Raw genomic sequence first — 21,078 nt, 5'->3', positions numbered from 1 at the left:
GGAAAACCCACAAATACATGGAAATTAAACAACATACTTTTGAAGAACACCTGGTCAAAGAAGAAATAAGAGGAGAGATCAAAAGATACATAGAAATAAATGAGAATGAAAAAACATCCTACCAAAATTGTTGGGATGCAGAGAAAGCAGTTTTAAGAGGGAAATTTATCTCATTACAGGCCTATCTCAAGAAACAAGAAAACTCCCAAATAAATAACCTCATGTTACACCTTAAAGAACTAGAAAAAGAAGAACAAGTAAAACCCAAGGTCAGCAGAAGAAAGGAAATAACAAAAACTAGAGCAGAAATAAATGAAATAGAGAACAAAAAGACAATAGAGAAAATTAATGTGACAAAGAGCTGGTTCTTTGAGAAGATTAACAAAATTGACAAACCCTTGGCTAGACTTACTAAGATAAAAAGAGAGAAGACACTGATTAACAAAATCAGAAACGTAAAAGGGGAAGTTATCACGGACACCACAGAAATACAAAGGATCATCCAAGAATACTATGAAGGACTATATGCCACCAAATTCAACAACCTAGAAGAAATGGATAAGTTCTTAGAAACGTATAGCCTTCCAAGGCTGAACCATGAAGAACTGGAAAATCTAAACAGACCGATCACCAGTAACGAAATTGAATCAGTCATCCAAAACCTTCCCAAAAGCAAAAGTCCGGGACCAGATAGCCTCACTAGTGAATTCTACCAAATCTTCAAAGAGGATCTAATACCAGTTCTGCACAAACTCTTCCAAAAAATTGAAGAAGAAACAGCACTCCCCAACTCATTTTATGAGGCCTACATTACCCTGATACCAAAACCTGGTAAGGACAGCACAAAAAAAGAAAACTACAGACCAATATCTCTGATGAATACCGATGCAAAAATCCTAAATAAAATTCTAGCAAATCGAATACAACAATGCATTAAAAAGATTATTCATCACGACCAAGTGGGGTTCATCCCCGGGGCACAAAGATGGTTCAACATACGCAAATCCATCAATGTGATACATCATATAAACAAAAAAAGGACAAAAATAATATGATTATATCAATTGATGCAGAAAAAGCATTTGACAAGATACAACATCCATTTATGATTAAAACACTTAATAAAATAGTTACAGAAGGAAAATACCTTAACATAATAAAGGCCATATATGACAAGCCCTCTGCTAATCTCATAATTAATGGAGAAAAACTGAAGCCCTTTGCTCTACGTTCAGGAACACGACAGGTCTGTCCCCTATCACCTCTGCTTTTCAACATAGTGTTGGAAGTCCTTGCCAGAGCAATCAGGCAAGAGAAAGAAATAAAAGGCATCCAAATTGGTAATGAAGAAGTTAAATTATCACTCTTTGCAGATGACATGATGCTATATATAGAAAACCCTAAAGACTCCACCAAAAAGCTATTAGAAACAATCAACGAATACAGTAAAGTTGCTGGCTACAAAATCAATGTACAAAAGTCCATTGTCTTCCTATATACCAACAATGAAATCTCAGAAAAAGAAATACAAAAAATAATTCCTTGTGCAATTGCAACAAAAAGAATAAAATACCTAGGAATAAACTTAACCAAGGATGTGAAAGACCTGTATGCTGAAAACTATAAGACTTTTTTGAAAGAAATTGAAGAAGACACAAAGAAATGGAAAGACATTCCGTGCTCATGGATTGGAAGAATCAACATAGTTAAAATGGCCATATTACCCAAAGCAATATACAGATTCAATGCAATCCCCATCAAAATCCCAATGGCATATTTTAAAGAAATAGAACAAAAAATCATCAGATTTGTTTGGAACCACAAAAGACCCCGAATAACCAAAGCAATCTTAAGAAAAAAGAACTATAATGGAGGTATCACACTTCCTGACCTTGGCTTGTACTACAGGGCCACAATAATCAAAACAGCATGGTACTGGCAGAAAAACAGACACATAGACCAATAGAATAGAATTGAGAACCCAGAAATAAAACCACATAAATATGGACAGATAATTTTTGACAAAGAAGCTAAAAACATACAATGGAGCAAAGACAGCCTCTTCAATAAATGGTGCTGGGAGAATTGGATAGCCACATGCAAAAGAATGAAACTGGACTGCTATTTGTCACCATGTACCAAAGTTAATTCAAAATGGATCAAAGACTTAAGCATAAAACCTGACACAATAAACTGCATAGAAGAAAACATAGGTACTAAACTTATGGATCTTGGGTTCAAAGAGCATTTTATGAATTTGACTCCAAAGGCAATGGAAGTAAAAGCTAAAATAAACGAATGGGACTATATGAAACTTAAAAGCTTCTGTACAGCAAAAGAAACCATTGACAAAATAAAGAGGCCACCAACTGAATGGGAGATTTTTGCAAACAGTGCCTCCGATAAGGGGCTAGTATCCAGAATATATAAGGAACTCATGCAACTCAACAACAAAAAAACAAACAACCCAATTGAAAAATGGGCAGAGGACTTGAAGAGACATTTCTCCAAAGAGGACATACAAATGGCCAATAGACATGAAAAAATGCTCAACATCACTAATCATCAGAGAAATGCAAATCAAAACCACAATGAGATATCACCTCACCCCAGTCAGAATGGCTATCATCAACAAGACAAATAGTAACAAATGTTGGAGAGGCTGTGGAGAAAAAGGAACCCTCATACACTGTTGGTGGGAATGCAGACTGGTGCAGCCGTTATGGAAGGCGGTGTGGAGGTTCCTCAAAAAATTACGAATAGAATTGCCATATGACCCAGCAATCCCTCTCCTGGGTATCTACCCAAAAAATCTGAAAACATTTAGAGATAAAGACACGTGTTCTCCAATGTTCATTGCAGCTTTGTTTACGGTGGCCAAGACATGGAAACAACCAAACTGTCCTTCGATAGATGAATGGATAAAGAAGTTGTGGTATATATACACAATGGAATACTATTCGGTGGTAAGAAAAGATGATATAGGAACATTTGTGACAACATGGATAGATCTTGAGAGTGTAGTGCTGAGCGAAATAAGTCAGACAGAAAAAGCAGAGAACCATGTGATTTCACTGATATGTGGTATATAAACCAAAAGCAACAAAAGAACAAGACAAACAAATGAGAAACAGAAACTCATAGACACAGACAATGGTTTCGTGGTTGCCAGAGGGTAAGTGGGGCGGGGGGTGGGGGGTGGGAGATGAGGGTAAGGGGGATCGAATATATGGTGATGGAAGGAGAACTGACTCTGGGTGATGAACACACAATGGGATTTATAGATGATGTAATACAGAATTGTACACCTGAAATCTATGTAATTTTACTAACAATTGTCACCTCAATAAATTTAATAAAAAAAAAAAGAATGTTTAAGGAGCTTAGTGATGACATAACGAAGGATAGAGAAATCATAATGAACAACCAGTTAGAAATGAAGAACACAATTACTGAAATAAAGAACTCACTTGAAGGAATTAACAGCAGGTTAGATGAAGCAGAGGATCGAATCAGAGACTTAGAAGACAAGTTAGCAGAGATCACCCAAACAGAACAACAAAAAGAAAAAAAGAATAAAAAACAACGAAGATGGTTTAAGAGACCTCTGGGATAACATCTAGCGCAACAACATGCGCATGATAGGAATACCAGAAGGTGAAGAGAGGGAGCAAGGGATCAAGAACATATTTGAAGTAATAATGTCCGAAACCTCCCTAACCTGATTAAGGAAACCAACATACAAGTCCAGGAAGTGCAGAGAGTTCCAACCAGGATAAACCCAAACAGGTCCACACCAAGACACATTATAGTTAAAATGGCAAAGGTTAAAGACAAAGAGAAAATCCTAAAAGCAGCAAGAGAAAGACAGCGGGTTACATACAAGGGAACTCCCATAAGACTATCAAATGACTTTTCTACAGAAACACTGCAGGCCAGGAGGGGGTGACAGGAGGTACTCAAAGTGATGGAAAACAAAGGCCTAACACCTAGATTGCTTTATCCAGCAAGGCTATCATTTAAATTTGAAGGAAAGGTAAAGAGCTTCCCAGAAAAGAACAAGCTAAAGAATTTATTACCACCAACCCAGCATTGCAGGAAGTATTAAAAGGACTTCTGTAAACAGAAGATAAAAACCATCTAAATACAAATTTTAAAAAATGGCAATAACTATGTACCTATCAATAATCACTTTAAATGTAAATCAAAGACATAGGGTGGCTGAGTGGATAAGAAAGCAAGACCCTTGTATATGCTGTATACAAGAGACTCACTTCAGATCAAAAGAAACACACAGGCTGAAAGTGAAGGGTTGGAGTAAAATATTTCATGCAAATGGAAATGAGAAAAAAGCTGGAGTTGCAGTATTTATATCTGACAAAATAGACTTTAAAATGAAGAACATATTAAAAGACAAAGATGGGCACTGTATAATAATAAAAGGATCGATCCAACAAAAGGACATATCCCTAGTAAATATCTATGCACCCAACATAGGAGCACCTAAATATATAAAACAGATGTTGACTGACATAAAGAGAGAGATCAACAGTAACACTGTCATAGTAGGGGACTTCAAGACAGCTCTGACAACAAGGGACAGGTCTTCCAGACAGGAAATCAATATGGAAACAACGGCCTTAAATGACACATTGGACCAGTTGGATTTAATCAATATTTTCAGAGCATTTCACCCCAAAGCTGCAGAATACATGTTCTTCTCTAGTGCACATGGAACATTTTCCAAGATAGACCACATGTTAGGCCACAAAACGTGTCTTGATAAATTTAAGAAAATTGAAATCATACCAATTGTCTTCTCTGACCACAGTGCTATGAAATTAGAAATCAACTACAGGAAAAAAACTGGAAGACACACAAATTCATGGAGGCTGAATAACATGTTACTAAATAATGAATGGGTCAACCATGAGATCAAGGAAGAAATCAAAACATATCTCGAGACAAACGAAAATGAAGACCCAAAATCTATGGGATGCAGCGAAAGCAGTCCTAAGAGGGAAATTCATAGCATTGCAGGGCTACCTAAAGAAACAAGAAAAATCACTAATCAAACGTTTATCTTCACACTTAAGGGATCTGGAAAAAGAACAACAATAAAAAAAGCCCAAGGGAGTACAAGGAAGGAGATAATAAAGATCAGAGCAGAAATAAATGAAATAGAAACCAGAAAAACAATACAAAACATCAATGAATCCAAGAGTTGGATTTTAGAGAAGATAAACAAAAAAATAAAAATTATGAATAATAAAATGGCAATAGCTACATATCTATCAACAATTACTTTCAATGTAATTGGATTAAATGCTCCAATCAAAAGACATAGGAGGAATGAATGGACAAAAAAAGTAAACCCTTACATATGCTGCTTACAAAAACTCACATCAGATTGAAAGACACACACAGACAAAAAGTAAAGGGATGGAAAAAAGATATTTCATGAAAATGAAAATAAAAATAACAAGAAAAGCTGGAGTAGCAATACTTAGACAAAATAAACTTGAGGACAAAGACTATGAGAAGAGACAAAGAAGGACCCACTAATCCCAATTTAGGGTATTTATCCGAAGAAACCCAAAATGCTACTTCAAGGGACATATGCATCTATATGTTCATTGCAGCATTGTTTACAAAGGCCAAGATGTGGAGGCAGCCTGGGTATCTGTCAATGGATGAATGGATAAAGAGGAGGTGGTACATATATGCAGTGGACTATTGCTTGGCAATGAAAGGGCATAGGTTCTTGCCATCTGTGGCAGCATGGATGGACCTGGAGGGTGTTGTGCTGAGTGGAGTGTACCAGACAAAGACAGATGCAATGTGATTTCACTTATATGTGGAATCTAAAGAACAAAATAAATGAAACAGAAACAAACTCATAGATACAGAAAACATTTTGATGACTGCCAGATGGGAAGAGGTTTGTGGGTGTGGGTGAAAAAAAGGGGAAGAGATTAAAAAGTACAAATTGATTGTTACACAGTAGTTATGGGAATGTAGGGTATAGCATAGGGAACATAGTCAATAGTATTGTAATAACTATGTGTGGTGTCAGATGGGTACTAGATTTGTTGTAGTGATAGACGGGAGGGGTTTGGGGCACAGGGTGAAAAGGTGAAGGGATTAAGAAGTGCAAACTGATAGTTAGAAAATAGTCTTGGGGATGTAAATTAAAGCATAAGGAATATAGTCAATAATAAGGTAATAACTATGTATAGTGCCAGGTGGATACTAGACTACGCAGCAGGATCACTTTTGAATTACAGAAATGTCTAACCACTATGCTGTACACCAGAAATTAATATAAAATAATATTGAATGTCACTGTAATTGATTAATTTAAAAAGTGGGGGTGGGGGGAGATGAAGGGGAATAAGAGGTCCAAATTTCCAGGTATAAAACAAATAAGTCTTGGGGATGTAACGTACAGTATGGGGAATATATTCAATAATATTGTGATAGCGTGGTACAGTGTCAGGTGGTTGCTAGACTTATCATGGTGATCACTCCTTTAGGCTTATAAATGTTGAATATATGGTATATCCCGGAAACTAATATGTCTGTTAGCTATATTTTTAATAAAAATCTTTTGGAAATGTACAAGAACTTTATGTAGTTTTAATATTAGCCATTTATCAGTCATTCATCAGAGGTATTGTTTGCAAATATCTTCTCCCATTCATCTGATTGCATTTTTGTTTTTGTTGATGTTTTATTTTTTGCTGTTCAGAAGCTTTTAAGTTTGCCATAGTCCCACTCATTTATTTTTGCTTTCACTTCTCTTGCTTTGGGGTCAAGTTCACAAAAACCCCTCTGAGACCAAGGTCCAAAGTTTAGTGCCTATGTTTTCTTCTATGTAATTTATTGCTCCAGGTTTTATAATCAAGATTTTAATCCATTTTGAATTAATTTGTGTGTGTGGTGTCAGATAGCTCTCTGGTTTCATTTTTCTTGCATATGGCCTTCCAGTTTTTCCAACATTTATTGAAGAAAATTTCCTTTCTGCATTGTACGTTTTTAGTTTGTTGAAGATTAGTTGCCCATATATGTGTGGGTTTATTTCTGGGATCTTAATTCTCCACCATTGTTCTGTGTGTCATTTTTTTCTGCCGTTACTATGCTGTTTTGATTACCATACCTTTGTTGTATAATTTGAAGTCAGGGATTGTGATTCTTCCAGCTTTGTTCTTTTTTCTCATGATTGCTTTGGCTATTTGGAGTCTTTTGTTGTTCCAGACAAATTTGGGTTTTTTGTTCTATTTCTGTGAAAAATGCTATTGGGATTTCAATAGAGATTGCATTAAATTTGTATATTGCTTTAGGTAGTATGGCCATTTTAACAATGTTAATTCTTTCAATCTGTGAACACGGAATATCTTTGAATTTCTTTGTGTCTTCAATTTCTTTCAACAATGTCTTGTAGTTTTCAGTGTGTCACTTCCTTTGTTAAGTTTATTCCTGGCTATTGTATATTTTTTGTAGCAATTGTAAATGGGATTGTTTTCTTCATTTCTTTTTCCAATATTTAATTGTTAGTATACAGGGATGCAATGGATTTTTGTGTATTGAATTTGTATCCTGAAACTTTGCTATATTTGTTTATGGTTTCTAATAATATTTTAATGTAGTCTATACAGCTTTCTATATGTATATAGAATCATGTCATCTATAAATAGTGACAGAGGTACTTCTTCATTCCCGATTTGGATACCTTTTATTTCTTTCTCTTGCTTGATTGCTTTGGTGAGGACTTCCAACACTATATTGAATAACAGTGGTGAGAGTATCTTTCCTTGTTCCTGATCTTTGAGTAAATGCCTTTAGTTTTTGACCATTGAGTATAGTATTAGCTGAAGGTTTGTCATATATGGCCTTGATTATGTTGAAGTACTTCCTTCTATACCCATTTTATTGAGAGTTTTAATCATGGAAGTATTTTGTCAAATGCTTTACCTGTATCTATTAATATGATCATATGATTTTTCTTTTATTTTACTAATGTGTATGACATTGATTGATTTGTGTATGTTAAACCATCCTTGCATCCCTGTAATAAATCCCACTTGATCGTGATGTATTATGCTTTTAATATATTGTTGTATTCATTTTGCTAGTATTTTGTTTAGAATTTTTGCATCTATGTTCATCAGACATAATGCAATTTTCTTTTCCTGTGTGGTCCTTGCCTGGTTTTGGTATCAGGGTAATATTGGCCTCATAAAATGAGTTATGAAGTATTATTCCTTCTTCAATATTTTCAAAGAGTTTGAGGTTTGGTAGTAAATCTTCTTTCAATGTTTGGTAAAATTCACCAGTGAAGCATCTGGTCCTGGATTTTCCTTTTTGGGAGGTTTTTTTTTATTATTATTTCAATTTCCTTACTAGTGATTGGTCTACTTAGGTTTTCCAGTTCTCCATAGTTCAGTCTGGGAAGTTTATATATTTCTAAGAATTTGTCCATTTCTTCTAGGTTATCAAATTTGGTGTTGTATAATCTTTCATAGTATTCTTGTATAATCCTTAGTATTTCTGTGGTGTCCATTGTAACATCTCTTCTTTCATTTCTGATTTTGAGTATTGTCTTTCTTTTCCTTAGCCAGAGGTTGTCAGTTTTATTTATCTTTTCAAAGAACCAGTTCTTTGTTACATTAATTTTTTTCTATTGTCTTTTGTTCTCTATTGATTTCTGCTCTGATTTTTATGATTTCCTTCCTTCTATTGACTTTGGGACTTGTTTGTTCTTATTTTTCTAGTTCTTTGAGGTTTAATGTTTGATTTTTCTTAATTTGAGATTTTTCTTGTTTCTGAGGTAGGCCTGTAATGCTATAAACTTCCCTTTTAGTACTGCTTTTGCTGGATTCCCCTAATTTTTGGTGTGTTATACTGTCATTTTCATTTGTCTCTATGTATATTTTGATCTCTTATTTCATCTTTGACCCAATAGTTGTTCAGTAGCAGGTTGTTTAATATTCACATATTTGTGTTTTTTCCAGCTTTCTTTTTATACTTAATGTTCAGTATCATACCACTGTGGTCAGAAAATATGCTTGGTATGACATCAATATTCTTAAAGTAATTGGGACTAGTTTTGTGCACCAATATATGGTCTACCCTTGAGAATGTTCCATGTGCACTTAAGAAGAATGTATATTCTGTTGTTTGGGGATGGAAAGTACTATTAATATTGGTTATGTCCATTTGGCCTAATGTGTCATTTAAGGCCGATATTTCCTTATTGACTTTCTGTTTGGATAATCCATTTCTCTCAATGGGGTATTCAGGCCCCCTAATATAATTATCATTTTGTCCCTTTAAGTCTTTTAGCGATTGTTTTATATAGGTTGGTGCTCCCAAGTTGGGTAAATATATAAAGATAATTGTTATGTCTTCTTGATTAATTGTCCATTTTATCATTATAAAAAGTCTGTCTTTTTCTCATGTTAACTTTTTTTGTCTTGAAATCCATTTTGTCAGATATAAATGCAGCTATATCCACATTTCTCTGGATGCCATTTTTTGGAGTATCATCCTCCATCCCTTCACTTTGAGCCTGTTTCTCCTTGGAGCTGAGATGAGATTCCTGAAGGAAACATATAATTGGGTCTTGTGTTTTCATCCATCCCGCTATTCTCTGCCTTTTGGATAGTAAGTTCAATCCACTTACATTTAAGGTGATAACTGATAAAAGGACATACTACAGCCATTTAATCTTTTGCTTTTTGGTTACTCTGGGTCTCCATTATTTCTTTTCCCTTGTGTTTCAGTGAGCTTTTGTGTGTGTGTGGTTTTCTATGATTTTTTTTCTCCATTTCCTTTTCTCTTAGCTTTGTGTTTTTATTTGGTGGTTACCTTTATGTTTGTATAAAATATCTCATACATACAATAGTTCTTTTTCTTTCGATTGCATCTTAGCTTCACTCATCTGTGCAAGTTCAGTTCTTTATTCCCTTCCCTTTTATGTTCTTGTCACAAATTATCTCTTTTTATCCTGTGCATTGTTTCTAAATTGCAGAAGTAATAGTCTTTAAAATGCCTTTCCACTTTTTAACCATTATAATTGTTTAATATCCTATTCTGAAATAAGGTTGTAATTTCTTGCTTCTGTCTGTATTTTTGCCATCTTATTCCAAGTTTTGTATACTTTTACCTTTTTGTTTCAAGTTGAAAAGCTACTTTCAACATTTCTTGTGAGGCAGGTCTTATGGTGGTAAATTGCCTCAGCTTTTGTTTGTGTGGAAAAGCCTTTTATTTCTCTTGTATATCCATTGCTGGATACCATTGCTGGATATATTATTCTTGACTGGTGATTTCTCTCTTTCAATATTTTGAATTTTTCATTTCACTCTCTCCTGGCTGGTAAGGTTTCTGCTGAAAAATCTGATGATAACCAAATGGGGTTTCCTTTGTAAGTTAGTCTTTTTTTCCTGACTGCCTTGAGAATTCTTTCTTTGTCATTAACTTTGACAACTGCAGTTAAATGTGCTTTGGAAAAGTCTTTTTTGCAGTGAGATGATTGGGTGTTCTGTTAGTGTCTTGATTTCAATGGTCCAGCTCTTTCCATAGGTTTGGAAAATTCTCGTCAATTGTTTGTTTCAGAGGCTTCTCTGTTTCCTTCTCTTTCTCCTCTCCTTCTGGTATACCCGTTATTCTTATATTGCTGTTTCCAATGGAGTCAGATAGTTCTCATAGAGTTCTTCCTTTTTTTCTCTTTTTTTAAACTCAGTTCTCTCTTCTGTCACCTGAGTCATTTCTAGGTTTCTGTCTTCGAGCTTGCTAATTCTCTTCCATCTGGTCTGTTCTGTTTCCAATGCTCTCGAATGTTTTCTTCATCTCATTTATTGAGTTCTTTAGCCCCAAAATTCCTGTTTGGTTCTTTTTTATAGCTTCAATCTCTTTGGTAAAGTACTCCTTTCATTCATTGACTTTATTCCTGAATTCATCAAACTGCCTTTCTGAGTTCTCCTATATCTCGTTTCTTTTCTTTTCTTTTCTTTTCTTTTCTTTTCTTTTCTTTTCTTTTCTTTTCTTTTCTTTTCTTTTCATAATTACAATCTTGAATTCTCTGTCATTTATATTAGAGTCTTCTGTTTCTGGGGAGTTTTCATTTTCTTTCTGAGTTACCTTGTTACCTTGATACTTGATGGATTGTTTCTTTGCCTGGGCTGTTGAGGTAGTGAACTCTTCTTTTATTTTTTGGTACTGTTTTGTTCTTAACAATTCAGCAAGTTGATAAGTAGAATTATTTCTTTTGTTTTCCAGTAGATGGTGCTATCATGGAAGTTTTGGTTTTCTCTTAGTTGCACTACTAGCACCTCTGGGATCTTGGTGGGCAGTATCACCTCGGTAGTGGAAAATGCCCCATATTCCTGAATAGGTGGGCATCCCGTTTCCAGGTCACTTCCCTTTCAAGGTACCACCCCCAATGTGGAACGTGACAGGTGATGTGGCTCCAGGCCTGAGTTCCCTGCACTGCCTCCTTGTGACCAGAGGCTGTCAGCCACACTGTGCTGTTTGAGGCATGTCCACTGCCTCTATCAGTCCACCATCATGGATGAGGGAGGTCGGGAGGTGGGTTCATGGTCTGCTGATTTGCCTTCTTGCTAGTAATGGTGCTAGTCCTCTGCTACCACCCTGCTGTGCCATTTCTCTACCTACCTAGTTCAGCAGCAATTGGTGCTGGCTACTCAGGCTGGAAAGTTGCTTCTGCCCCTCTGGCCCTCCAGTGTGCCATGTGAGAGCTGCAATTCAACTCCTTCCCTGCTATCATGTCTGCTGGGACTGCAGTGGGCCCTGCACTGTGTCTGTGGGTCCCGTTTCTGTCCTTCACCCGTCTCTCCTGCTCCTTCTGATATGCCCACCTTGACACGTGGATCTCTCAGATGCGTTTGTGTGTCGAGCAGGGAATCCTATATTGAATTATAATTGTCAAACGTTGTAACTTCAAGGGGCGGTACCAAGGGGCCTTCTCATTCCATCGTGATGCCTATGTAACCCCAGATTTAGGGTTGTTAGTGGTAATGTTAGGGTTAAGTTTTAGTATTAGGTTTACAGTTAGGGTCAGGGTTAAGGTTATGGTTAGGGTTTAGGGCTAAGGTTAAGTGTTAGGTAAGTGTTAGTGTAAGAATTAAGTTTATAGTTTTGGCTGTGTTCAGATTTACAATTAGGTTTAGGGTTAGGGCTAGATTTGGGGTTTGGTTTAGTGTTAGTGGTAGGGTTAGAGTTAGTGTAAGTTTGAGTGTTAGGTTTAGATTTTGTATTAGGGTTAGGGTTATGCTTCAGTGTTAATTTTGAAGTTAGGGTTAGTATCAGGGTTAACATTACAATTAGAGTTTAGGTTTAGTATTACCGTGTTTCTCCGAAAATAAGACCTAACTGGTGTTGCCATGCAGCAGCCTACTTGTCTGTCCCCTCGTACCTGCCCCCAAAGAAAGGAGAGTCTGTGAGACGGATTCTTTCAGGGACTTTGCTACACCTTTGTGTTTGCACCTTATGTCTCCATTTGGCCCCAGAAAGATGGCTGGTCAGCCAATGACGAGTAAGATTCCCCACGGGGGGGGGGGGGAGGACAACTCAAGCCAGGTGCAGTCAAGTGGGGGCCAACAGGAGAACCCATGGGGTTCATAGAGGTGGGCACGGACCCCACATTCCCCCAACTAAGGAAAGCCTCTGCCTCTGTGGCTGCATTCCTTCCCACAGCCTGCAGGGGAAGAGATTCTATGAAGTGCTCTCCATCAATTCATATGCATATAGGTTTTGTCCCTCGGGGAAGTACAGACCTCCTGAGACTTAAGGTTCAGCTGCCTGCAGGGAAGGGTGATTGGCTTGAATCAGTTTCCTATTATAATGTGTGGGATTCACAGATCTTGAGATTGACAAGCTTAATCTCCTTTGCTTCCCCACCTAACTAATAAAAGCTAATACTCAGGCCCGATTAGGGTCCCAGACCTTGAGGCTGCAGGTCCCTTGGCCCCGCTTACACTCTATTCACGGCTACTGTCTTTCTTAACCCTGTGCCGCCCTCCTGGCTCCCCACAACCCTCGTCATGCGGGACGTGACAACCGGAAAATAAGCCCTACCATGATTTTTCAGGATGACATCCCCTGAACATAAGCCCTAATTCATCTTTTGGAGCAAAACTTTATATAAGACCCGGTCTTATTTTCAGATTAACACCGTAGGGTTAGGTTAGCGTTCATAATAGGATTATGGTTAGTATTGTGATTTGGTTTAGAATTGGGGTTGGATTTTATGTTGAGAGATTAGGGTTAGTGTTAGTATAGGCTTGGAATTAGGGTTATGGTTAGGATTTACGGTAGGATAGGTTTATGGTTACAGTTATTAGTTTTAGAGGTAAATTTAGGATTACGGTTTTTATTTAGTTTTAGGATTTTTTATAGTTAGGTCAGGGTTATAGCTTGGTTTACGTTTAGGGCGAGGGTAAGAATTAGGATTAGGAGGTTGGTTTAAGCTTAAATTTAGAGTTAGGGTTAGGATTTTAGTTAGGTTTAGGGTCAAGTTTAGTTTTAGGATTAGGTTTAGTGTTAAGAATTAGGGTTTAAGTTCAGGGTTAAATATTTTGATTAGTTTTAGGTTTAAGGTTAAAGTTATGGTTAGAATTTAGGGTTGGGAATTGTGTTACGAGTAGTATTAAACATAAGGTTAGGGTTATGCTTCAAGTTTTGTTTATGGTTAGGGTTAATGTTAAGATTAGGTTTAGAATTAGGGTGTGGGTTAGGGTTAAATTTAGGGTTAATTAGGGTAAGGGTTAGAGTTAGGATTACAGCTATGTTAAATTTAAGGTTACAGCTAGGTTTAAGGTTTGAGTTAGTGTTAGGGTTACTTTTAGGGTTATATTTACATGTCAGATACTGGTTAGGATGTAGAGAAACTGGATCACTCATACATTGCTGGTGGGAATGTGAAGTGGTATAGCTGCTCTGGAAAATTTTGGCAGTTTCTTATAACAATATGGTTTATTTAAATTGGAATTTTCATATGATTTATTTTGTAAATAATATAGCTATCTGTACAGACATAGCCATTTTTATTTTAATAAGCCAAATTTATAGTAAAGGGGGGAAAGATAGCAGAAATAAAGTAACAGAGAATTTCAGAAATGATTCTATAGGTTCCTGCTTCTATTATTCCCACGTCCAAGATCATTCCTCTAGGTGCAAGGATCCCATGGGAATAGTGACAAGATAGTGACTTATAATAGATGCTGGTGCCCAAATACTTATGGCTATGAGAGTCCAAAACTTATATATAAAACAATGTAATTCTGGATCACCTATTTGACCACTTTGGGGTTATCCATTTTGATTGATTTGAATCAGATGACCTGGCTTTGTATATGAAAGATGCTTCTGAGACTATTACTAGATTGGTCTAGGGTGTATCTGGGGTTTTTAATTCTAATTCAGAACCATGATTTATATTTCCCCAAGGGATTCAGAATCCCTTGGGGGTAGATTCTAGCCTTCTAGGCTATCTCTGTGGTGACTATAGAACCACTTCAAGTCAAAGAACCTGAGGGTCCAGCTATGTCTCCCCTCAAAAAATTTTGAAGTTCTTGCCAAACTTGTGAGCTAGATTATTTTTAATTAAAGACTTGTCTCCAGTATAAAAGTGCCTTGCAGAAGGGGCTGTTTCTTAAGTTTCTTTCCTCTAACACCAGAGTGTCTGACGTTCTGAAAATTTAATGTTAGTCATCTGCGTTCAAATACACAAAACTTGTGAAAAGAAAGACTTCAATTTTAGCTTAGAAAGTTAATATAACTATGTATATTTATGGATGTGTATCTCTACACATATACATATGTCATATTTAGAAATTTTAAATAAACAGATTCTAGCTATCATAACTAAGTGGTCCTTCTTAGTCCAACAAAACATATTTTACTTGCGACAAATATAAGCTGCTCCCATCAACAAGGAAAAAATGTATGTGCAAAAAGTTACCATTGTAAACATAAAGTAAGAATTCATCCCACAAATGAAGGCACAGAGTTAAGTTCTGTGGAAGTAGACATGGTTTCTCCTTTCAGGGAGCTTCCAGTTTGGTGGAGGCTTGAACAGAGGCACGTAAGAGAGGGATCACCACCTTCAGTCAGAGACAAAAAGGAAGCAAATGGCAGATAAAACCAAAGATGGGCTGCAGACTACATTAACCCCGTACTGAAGTCATGAGCCCACTCAGTAACACCACAGGGGATGCAGGGTGGTGGTGGGTAGATAAAAACAGCAGAAGACAATTATAACGTGACTTTTTTTTTTTACCTCATTAACCAGCAAAGTAAAATCCCTATTTATTTTAGTATACAACCACTTCCTTTTGCTAGCATCCATTTCCTAAGGTAAAATAAGCCAGAAAGAAAGAGAGTATGTTAGACACTACATTCACTGAGTCTTCAGTTTTCTCCTAACAGTCTGTATCAGTTCTCACGTGGGGGGTGATTTTGCCTCCCAGGGGACATGTGGCAATGTCTGGAGACATTTTTGACTATCACAACTCAGGGGATGCTGACAGCAGCCACAGGCAGAGGTAAGGATTGCTAAATATCCCATAGTGCACAAAACAGCACCCTAAAACAAAGAATTATCTGTCCCCAAATGTCAATAAAGCTGAGATTGAGAAACCACGTCTTGGTTGGATATGGAAAGAAGAACTGCACAATGCTACAGCACAAAAGCACTCAGTGCCACTTTCAGGACTGTGGAGGAGCATTCTCCTCCTTGGTAAGACAGCTACAGACTTCCTAAAAATGTAAGGTAGCTCCATAATGGGAAAAATAAGACGTGATGAGAAAGATTGGCACAGAATTTAAAAAAAAAAAAAAAAACACTTTAAATATTAGCATACAAATGAAAAATGAACTTGACAGATGGACAATTTTTTTGCTCAATTGATTTTGATTATCAACTGTTTCTACAACCACAAAAGCAAACGTGGTCACCTTTCTGATTTAGGTTAAATCTGACAAAAGATTTACTAAACTACGTCAACAAAAACACCCTGAAATATTAAAAATAAAAGAGTAACTTCTAAACTAACAAAAAAATTAGCCACTGATTTTTGAGATGTTCAACTCCAATAACAGGTATTCAGAGTTACTTCCCCACATTATCTGAAAGACCTGAAAGCCTTTATTTTGTGGTTTTATGATGAGAAAGAAAAATGTGAAAAGAGATGAACTAATAAACGTTTAGTTATTAATAATATTGTAATTCAGTATATTCTAATACAAAAAGACAGAATTATTTCCTATGACACAGAGCCACTGAGAAACAGATCCTATAAGAAACAGAAAAACGAAAAAGCAGCTTTCAAATGATTTTGGTAATAGAGCTTTTAACTGGCCACTAAGCTTTGTAAAAGGCCATTAAAAACACAAAGAATGAAAAGAAGAATATTATCTACATAATGGGATTTGACTTATTACAGTAAACAAAACACTTCGACATAACAAAAATATCTCCAAATCTTAATTAATGGAGTTAATATAAGTATGGTGTCAGGTGGGTACTAGACTTTTCAGGGGCAGCACTTTGTAAGTTATGTAAATGTCTAACCACTATGCTGTACAGCTGAAACTAATATACTATTGAATGTCAACTGTAACTGAAAAATTAAAATTAAAAAAATTAATGGAATGATACTATATACATTTGCTATAATGACTCCATCAAAAAATTTAATCATTTTAAGACGACAAAGTTCAAAGAGACGGAATTAGTAGAAATGCAATTTGACCCCTAATTCTATCAAATCCAACTGTCTCTGAAACAGATATATATGACAGCAACAACAAAATTCCCTGTAACAGTCATTTCTTTCATTATATAACAGCTACCTCTGTAACAGGACTTTATGTGATAAAACCTGACCAAGAGGGAAGTAAATTCATTATTGCTGCAAATGTAAAAGGAACCTAGCCCAAATGTGAGAAGGGGCAAATAACCTGAGAACAGGTCGGAAGGTGGCAATTTTACACCTAGATTTAAGTGGCCTAAAGCTACTCACAACTCTTACTCCTCTACAATGTTTCTACGGAGCAAGTTTGCGAAGGGAGACTGTCCCTACCCCAGTCTGTGGCTCTATGGCTCAGCAGCCCTCCGGGAATCAGTAGCATGGATACCCTCCCCTCAGCTCTGCCAGGTACCCACTGCACGTATCTCATATGGATGAATAGAGTGGATGAAAATTAAAAAGATACCTGGACAAGTTAAAATACACCAATGAAGACAATTCTTAAGTCACTGGTAAATTAAGGAACTTTCTTCAAATTAAGCTCTGTCAATTAGGCACTTAATAAAAACAAATGACATTTATGTAAGCAACTAAGAAAGATAAGAACAGAAGAAAGGCAAGATTTACATTTACTACCTACATTTTGTAAAAAATGGGATGTTATACTTTAGCCAAAGGTTTTTGAAAGAAATGGTATTTGAGAAGGAAAATACAACATTTTCTTGTTCCTTATAAATCAATACCCTTTTTAGTTTCATTAACTAAAATTATTTTTTTCAGTATTTTTCAGTACATAAGTAACGCTTAGATTTGGGTGGAGTGAAGAAAAATTAAGGCAGTGTCTTTAAGCCCAATAAAGGAAAGAACTGACTAACTAATTAGCCTATCTGAGAGGGACATTGGAGCTCATACGTGGATGTAACATTGAACAATTATGGCTTTAAATATAAAATACTAATGTTTCAGAATTCCAAATTTCCTCAGTTATTCTTCCTTTTTAGCTGTATGGACTTTGAATAGTCCTCTTAATTTTAAATAATTAAACAAATAATTTCACATAATTTTGGAACAGCATGTGAAGGGTGCTAGGCCCAGAACTGTCGATTTGGATAGTAAACAATTATGTTCACATGTTCAATTGACCAGGGATTGAAAAAAAGGAAGACCCATAACTGTCAAAATATGGTTGCTAACGCCCTTTGGAATTTGCTACAAAAGATATAAAGTTTTGAGGTGTTGCTGCCTGACACCCCTACCAAGGTTTGGGTAAACATAAATGAGAGTTTAAAAATTGTTTGTTTTTTCAAAAAAGCAATGCTTTTCCTCTCACGTTGCAAAGCTCATTTTAAATCTTCTTCTCTCAGTGGTCATCATATCAGTATCCCAGAGCTTTGTCCCATCTGTCCGTCACATCAGCCAGCCATCTGTGGTCTCGGTCACTCCATTCAGTGCTACGTCTTGTACCAATTCATGGAGCGTTTCACTGCTTTGACCCAGTTTTCCATACTCATTTCATACTCGTGCCATTTCTTCTGTGGCTTGAAAACTGTTTCACTTTGCCTCAGTTTCTTTAGTTCCTCTTTGTCAGTCCAAAACCCTAGAGATGAAAACATTATTCTCAAATTTTAAGGCAAATGAGTCCATAAAGTTTATCTACAAACCTATGTGAATTAGTACAAAGGTAAACAATTATTATTTTAAAACACAATCCAAAATATTTTGTTGCTTTTCAGTTTTGTTAGATTGACTATCCCTAGGAATAAATACACCAGGATTTTTAAATCTTTTGGTTTCTAACTATCAGCTTTATTTATGTGTAGCAGGGCACCAAATCATTTCTAGAACAACCACACCGTGTCATCATCTAATTTCATGACTTGCTATTAAGAAAAAAAAGTAAGAAACAGTATTATTTGCTTTTCTACAATTAAAAAAACAAAGATAAATTAAGATTTTTGTCATGTATCTTGACGTAAGAGGCAACTCCCTAGGATATGCCTAAAATTCAAAGTAGAGAATTAATGTATTATATAGTTTCTTTTTCGAACTGTTCCATTTCATACAAGTTAAATTCCTGTTCAAGGCAATATTAGAGTTCTGGCACACATTGATTGTTCTTTACAAAGAGGATCATGTGACATAATAATAAGCAGCAAGAAAACACATGCATGACTATGAGCACAAACAGCCTGACATGGTACAGGTGTCTTGTTAACAAACTTGGTCCACCTCACCGACTCTGAAGTGCTAACACAGTTGACAAACCTTCATGAAGTACATTTTCTCTTACCAATGAAGCTGACACATAAAATTCTCTCTTCTGAAATTTTCTGTCAGGTCACATTCTTCCTACTTACAAAGTTGCATTTTAGACTTTCTATATTTAAAGATAATTTATAGAAGTTTTAAAGAGACTAAAAATAGTTTTAATTAGTATACTATAGTTAGATAAATCTAGTCATAAATTTAAACACGTTCTTAAAATCCTTATTTCCAAAATTTATTATTTACAATAAGCCATACATATTTTTATAAGTGATTTTATTAAATATACATTGAATAGACACAGTTTCTAAGTGAATTTTGAAAATACAGAGGATATGCATAGACTTCAGGCCCCAAATTTTTGAAAGAGAAGGGGTCCAACCAGAAATCTCAGCTTTCCTGAGATGGTAAAACTGCTGCCCTGTACTTGGTAAAGTATCTCTGTATTAAAAGGATTTGAAATTAAATATAGATATAATGAAGTAGATAAAACTCTAGCCACTATGTTATGTGTGTGAATAATCTGCATGTGTTTGTTATTTAAAATATTTTCAATGTTCAAAGGAATCTGACATTTTAGTCTTATGAGGTAAAAAGTGAAGAATTTGATTAACCTTATAAATAATATTAGACTTTTTATGAGAATTTGATTTACCGTAATTATAAGCATAATTTATTTAATTTGCAAGAGTTGTTTAAGTCCTTGAGAAGATTTTCCTTGTTACAGGTCTAAGTTTACTCAGTCAGGCATGTGAAATTATTTTGAACAATCAACCGTATTAAATTTTTTTTTAAAAAAAGATTTTATTGGGGAAGGGGAACAGGACTTTATTGGGGAACAGTGTGTACTTCCAGTACTTTTTTTCCAAGTCAAGTTGTTGTCCTTTTAATCCCAGTTGTGGAGGGCGCAGCTCAGCTTCAGGTCCAATTGCTGTAGCCAGCCACAGGGGGCACAGCCCACCATCCCTTGCGGGAGTCGAACCAGCAACTTTGTGGCAACTTTGTGGCAACCGGTTGGTTGAGAGGACGTGCTCCAACCAACCGAGCCATCCGGGAGCTCCATATTAAATTTTTAAGGGTTGAAATATGTAAAGAATTAAATTTGTAAAAGGCAATGATTATTTAAGGGAAAGTTATTTTCTTCAGCTTGAATTACTCAAACATCAATCAAAGAACAAATGAAAGTGACTGTATTAATTTTATTCAAAATTAACAGATTTTTAGAATAAAGTTGGACTTACCAAGATTTCATGGTTTTGGGATTTGTAACTTCGTTATAAAATATCTTGTTTTGCACAAACACTCTTCCTTTCCATAAAGGAGCACATTAAAATACTCGCAGTGTCCAAGGTGCCACCCGCTTCTTAGGGAGGCCCCAACTGGCCTCCGCACATTCTTTACCCCTCCCAATTATCCTTTCACTAATTGCCAAAGTGATCTGTCCAAATGTACATGTGTCCATCTCCCTCCCCTGCTTCAAATTCTTCAGTGGCTCTCCAAGGCCTTGACAATCAAGTCCAAACTCCCGGGTATGAGGAACCCACCACACCTGGATTCTGTGTACCTGCCCAGCCTCCCCTCTTGCTCTCCTGGCATCAGCTCTCACCATAATGGGCCAGTACGTTTGCAGGAACTGCTTTCTCGGTTGGACAACTCACCTATTATCCTCTCCTTATCTAGCTGTCTGCTAACCCCTTCAGAACTGAGCTTTGTCTCCTCTGGGAAGCCTACACCATTAGCATAATACTATAGCTGTTTCCTGGGTTTTCACACCAGTTTAATAATTGGTTGACTTGTCTAATGGCTCCCATCAGAGACTCCCAGAGCAGAGACTATCATTTAAACTCTTTATTCCCACCAGTGACCATCCTGTAGCAGGTGCTCCACAAATGTTCAATAAATAAAAGAATGGAATTGTTTCTAATGCCAAAGATAAGCCTATCTACTCAGAAACTTTGTCCAGACTCCTTGCCTTGCTAAAGACTAAAGCAGTTGAGAATTAACTGCCCTCACCTCATACTTCTGACTGTAGGAGTGAAGT

The 21,078-nt window shown here is 36.3% G+C and overlaps 1 protein-coding gene across 5 annotated transcripts in view; it reads right to left on the bottom strand.

The window, feature by feature from the left end:
• Window positions 1–13,976: 13,976 nt before the first annotated feature.
• Window positions 13,977–21,078, bottom strand: part of GK5 (glycerol kinase 5) — a 91,120-nt gene continuing 84,018 nt past the window's right edge. For all 5 annotated transcript variants that reach the window (XM_088794455.1, XM_019753590.3, XM_074334071.2 and 2 more), the window contains one exon: window positions 13,977–18,369. In XM_088794455.1, the coding sequence (XP_088650581.1) occupies window positions 18,224–18,369 (146 nt within the window). In that variant the 3' untranslated portion in view covers window positions 13,977–18,223. The remainder of the gene's footprint in view (window positions 18,370–21,078) is intronic.

The sequence above is a fragment of the Rhinolophus sinicus genome, chromosome 17, assembly GCF_057876585.1.
Source record: "Rhinolophus sinicus isolate RSI-liver-muscle chromosome 17, RSI-T2T, whole genome shotgun sequence".
In the NCBI taxonomy this organism is placed as follows: domain Eukaryota; kingdom Metazoa; phylum Chordata; class Mammalia; order Chiroptera; family Rhinolophidae; genus Rhinolophus; species Rhinolophus sinicus.
Note: the sequence above shows the minus strand (reverse complement) of the source record. Positions and strands in the feature narration are given on the sequence as shown.